This window comes from Eucalyptus grandis, chromosome 2, assembly GCF_016545825.1.
Source record: "Eucalyptus grandis isolate ANBG69807.140 chromosome 2, ASM1654582v1, whole genome shotgun sequence".
NCBI lineage: Eukaryota > Viridiplantae > Streptophyta > Magnoliopsida > Myrtales > Myrtaceae > Eucalyptus > Eucalyptus grandis.
In genome coordinates, this window is record NC_052613.1 from 17179357 (window position 1) to 17183782 (window position 4426).

General features: G+C 41.6%; 1 protein-coding gene across 1 annotated transcript; it reads left to right on the top strand.

Moving 5' to 3' along the window:
- The first annotated feature begins 385 nt into the window (after positions 1 to 385).
- On the top strand, positions 386 to 4165 carry LOC120290536 (putative disease resistance protein RGA4). Its single transcript, XM_039306831.1, has 2 exons — positions 386 to 1452; positions 2347 to 4165. Exons 1-2 carry the CDS (start codon positions 386 to 388, stop codon positions 4163 to 4165), a joined length of 2886 nt encoding a protein of 961 aa, XP_039162765.1.
- The last annotated feature ends 261 nt before the right edge of the window (positions 4166 to 4426 follow it).

Here is a 4426-nt window from a genome sequence, read left to right on the forward strand (position 1 = left end):
AGATGAAAAAGCCGAGCTTCTTTTGAAAATATTGATTCTTGGGGAAAGTCAATTTCGTCTGGAATTTTGCACCAATAGCTACACCTAGATTTAATTCTTAATAACAGCTTACAATTAGGCATGATTTGGACAAACTAATCGCAGACCTCGGTGGGTCCCATATGCATTATTGATTTTCTTTTCTTGCGTGGATCCTATCTTCAATAACACGAGTTGGTCAAAGAAGTCGAAAATTAGATTTGCCGACATTTTGATTTGCCAGTCTTACGTAAGCGTCAACCTAAACTTCTTATGCAGGTTTTGAGAAGCCTATAGCCCTGGAACGACCGTACTGGTATCTTCTGATCCATAGAGAGACAAGGAAAAAGGAACACCGAGAACAAAAATGGCAGAAGCTGTCATTGTTAGCATTGTGGGGGAGATCGTTGCTAGTCTAGCTCCTCAAGCAATAGAAAATATTGGAAAGTTATGGGGCAACAAGCAAGAACTCGAGGCACTTAGGGACACAGTCTCCACGCTTCAAGCTGTACTGGATGATGCAGAGGAGCAATACTACCGGAGTCGCGAAATCAAAGATTGGGTTGATAGACTGAAAGGCGCTTTTTATGACGCACTAGACGTGCTTGAGGAATACAATGTAGAAGCTACGCGACAAGAACTGAGAGGCCACAATAAAATATTCAAGGAGGTAAGGAAATTTTTCTCTGGTTCAAACCAGGTTGCTTTTATATTGAAGATGAGTCACAAAGTAAGAGCAGTGAAGAAAAGAATAGAAGTCATTGAGGCTAATAGGAAATTCGGCTTGAATATGCTCCCCGAGAGAGAGTGGAGGAAGAGAGAAGAGACACATTCCTTTGCATGTGAGGGGGATATTATAGGGAGAGATGATGATAAGGAGACTGTTAAGAAATTTTTATTGGATTTAGACGTGAAAGGGAATGTTTCCATCCTTCCAATAGTTGGTATTGGTGGGCTTGGAAAAACAACTCTTGCTCAACATGTATATAATGATAAGATGGTCAGTGAACATTTTGAATTGAAAATGTGGGTATGTGTCTCTAATGACTTTGACATGAAAAAAATAGTGAAAAATATCTTAGCTGGTGTGATGAAGGAGGAATTGAATTATGTGATGGAACAATTACAAAATGAACTGAGGAGAGTAATTGATGGAAGGAGATATCTTTTAGTTTTAGATGATTATTGGGATGCAAAACTAGAAACATGGCTCAAATTGAAATCATTATTGGTGGGAGGTGCTAGAGGAAGCAAGATCCTTATAACTACACGTCTTCATTCGGTTGCGGATATCACCTACACTACTTTGCCTTATCTTCTTGGGGGATTATCTAAAATAAAGTCCGTCGATTTGTTAATGCAAATGGCTTTTCCAAAAGGAGAGGAGACACAAGATCCTGACTTGCGACCTATTGGCGAAGAGATAGCTAGAAGGTGCTCGGTGTTCCATTGGTTGTTCGAATGTTGGAAGCTTACTATTTTCTAAGAAAACAAAAGCTGAATGGTTACATTTCAAAGATTATAAGCTCCCGTAAGTATGTCGAAGTGAAGAAGAAATAATATCGGTTCTTAGGCTAAGTTATGACAATCTTCCTTCACATTTAAAACGATGTTTCGCTTTTTGTTCATTGTTTCCCAAAGATGATAAGATAAATAAGAGACTTTGGTCGATCTTTGGGTGGCGAAGGATTCATCAAGCCATCAAATACAAGTGAGCCTTTAGAAGACATTGCCCATGAATATTTCATGAATCTACTTCGGAGTAACTTTTTTCAAGATTTTAAAAAAGATCCGATCACGAAAATAGAGACTTGCAAGATGCATGATTTGATGCATGATCTAGCTTGCTTGGTTGCGGTGGAATGAGTGTCGTGTGGTAGGGAATGACACAAAATTCATAGATGAAAGAACTCGTCATATATCCATGGGTGACCTTCCCCTTCCATTCCCATGCTTGGAAGCAAGTCACTTGAGAACATTAATTTTTTTGGGGGGAAGTAGGGAAGTAGATTTACGCCAAATCATGCGTTTCAAAAGGTTGCACGTCTTGGTTCTACATCACACATATTTGAAGAATCGGCGGTCCATCTGTGAGTTGAAGTATCTCACGTATCTTGATCTCTCTAACAATTGGATGCTCCGAAGGCTTCCTAACTCCATTTTGGAATTGCAGAATTTGCTAATGCTTAATCTTGATAATTGTCGTAACCTCGAAGAATTACCAAGGGGTATAAGGAAATTAGTTAGCCTTCGAAATCTAGGCATAAAATACTGTGAGAAACTTAGTTATGTTCCCTGTGGACTAGGGCAATTGAGTTCTCTACATAGGCTGAACTGCTTCATTTTGCCCAAAGACAAAGCTTGTGCTAAGAATTATGGCAAACTTGGGGAGCTATATGGCCTTAATAACATTCGGGGAAGCCTTTGCATTGAAAATTTGGGACACGTAACAGATGCAGTAGAAGAATACAAAGCTGCAAACTTGACAGGGAAGCAGTCTCTGGAATCTTTGGAACTTAAATGGGGTGGTTTCAATACTGATGACGCAGTAATTTGGACTGGAACTAGAAATGAAGCTCTATTGGATGCACTGCAGCCACCCTCAAATCTGCAGGAGTTGACAATCACTGGATATGAAGGTGAGAGCTTTCCAAGGTGGATGATGGATAGCCTCGTGTCTTCCTTGCCAAATTTAGTTGAGGTAGAGTTTAAAGACTGTGGAAGATGTAAACGTCTCTCTCCACTAGGCCAATTACCTCACCTCAAGATTTTACGGATTTCGAGGCTGGATGAACTGGAATACATCGAGTCTGGCCATTCATCCACTTCAACAGCATCGTTTCCTAGTCTATTGAAATTACATATTTTTTATTGTAAGAAGTTGAAAGCCATGCCATTGACTTCTCATCTTGGGGATAATATATCTGGCCAACGTGTGCGACACCTACCCAACCTCGTGGATCTCTTTGTCTGGCTATGTGATGAGCTGGATTTATGCAAAGACGAAAGCGGCAACATCTTGGATTTCCAGGGACTTCAATGTCTCCGCTATGTAAATATTAAGGGCCTTCCCAAACTAGCATATCTCCCACAGTGGCTTGTCCAGGCCAGCAATCTCGAGCTTCTCAAAATTGACGGCTGTAATTTGAAGGCATTACCAGAGCAAATCGAGGCCTTTCAATCACTTCAACGGCTTAAAATTGTCTCGTGCCGCTCGTTGATATCATTACCTAAAGGAATGCAAAGGCTTGCATCCCTTACCGACCTAGTTTTCGACAACTGCGATGAGCTGGATATATCCAAAGACGAAAGAAGCAACATCTTGGATTTCCATGGAGGCCTTCACAGTCTCCGCCATGTAAAAATGAATGACCTTCCCAAACTAGCATATCTCCCACAGTGGCTTGTCCAGGCTAGTAATCTCGAGCTTCTCGAAATTCGCGACTGTGATTTGAAGGCATTACCAGAGCAAATTGAGGCCTTTCGATCACTTCAACGACTTGAAATCATTCGGTGCCGCTCGTTGACATCATTACCTACAGAAATGCGAAGGCTTGCATCCCTTACTGACCTAGTTTTCATCGACTGTGAGGAGCTGAATATATCCAAAGATGAAAGCGGCAACATCTTGGATTTCCATGGAGGCCTTCAGACTCTCCGGTCTCTACAAATCATTCGTCTTCCCAAACTAGAATCTCTCCCACACTGGATTCTACAGCTCCGCAGTCTCGAGTCTCTCCACATTGAGGAATGTGAGGAGCTGGATATATCCAAAGACGAAAGCGGCAACATCTTGGATTTCCATGGAGGCCTTCAGACTCTCCACTCCGTATTCATCTATAAGCTTCCCAAACTGACATCTCTCCCACAGTGGGTTCTACAGGCCAGCAATCTCAAGGGTCTTAATATTATTGGTTGTGACAATTTGAAGGATATACCAGAGCAGATTGAGGCCCTTCAATCACTTCAAACTCTTAGAATCCACACGTGCTCCTCGTTGACATCATTCCCTGAAGCAATGCGAAGGCTCACATCCCTTACTGCCCTATACATCATGTATTGTGGAGAATTGGGGGACAGTTGCAAAAGACAAGCAGGCGAGGATTGGGAGAAGATTGCTCATATCCCGAACAAAATCATTATGTAAGGGATCTGGCCCTAATTCTCTTCACTGAAGGTATGTAGGACCTTGTTTCCCAGATTTTTACATGAATAATTGTTCTAATTGTGTTTCGAATACTTGATTTGATTTTGGGGGACATGGACAGATCGCTGGAGAGAGAGAGAGAGAGAGAGGGGGGTTTGCGACGTTATTTGGTTATATGGAGAGAGAGGACAATGCCCACTGAGCATGTGGTTTTTAACTTTAAATTGTTGGTGCTTCTAGAGAATTTCTGAGCGAAGTTGA

Coding starts and splice junctions, on each gene's coding strand:
- LOC120290536 (XM_039306831.1), top strand. CDS start 386: ATGGCAGAAGCTGTCATTGTTAGCATTGTGGGGGAGATCGTTGCTAGT. Junction 1,453..2,346: donor GGCGAAGAGATAGCTAGAAG/GTGCTCGGTGTT, acceptor TTCTCTACATAG/GCTGAACTGCTTCATTTTGC.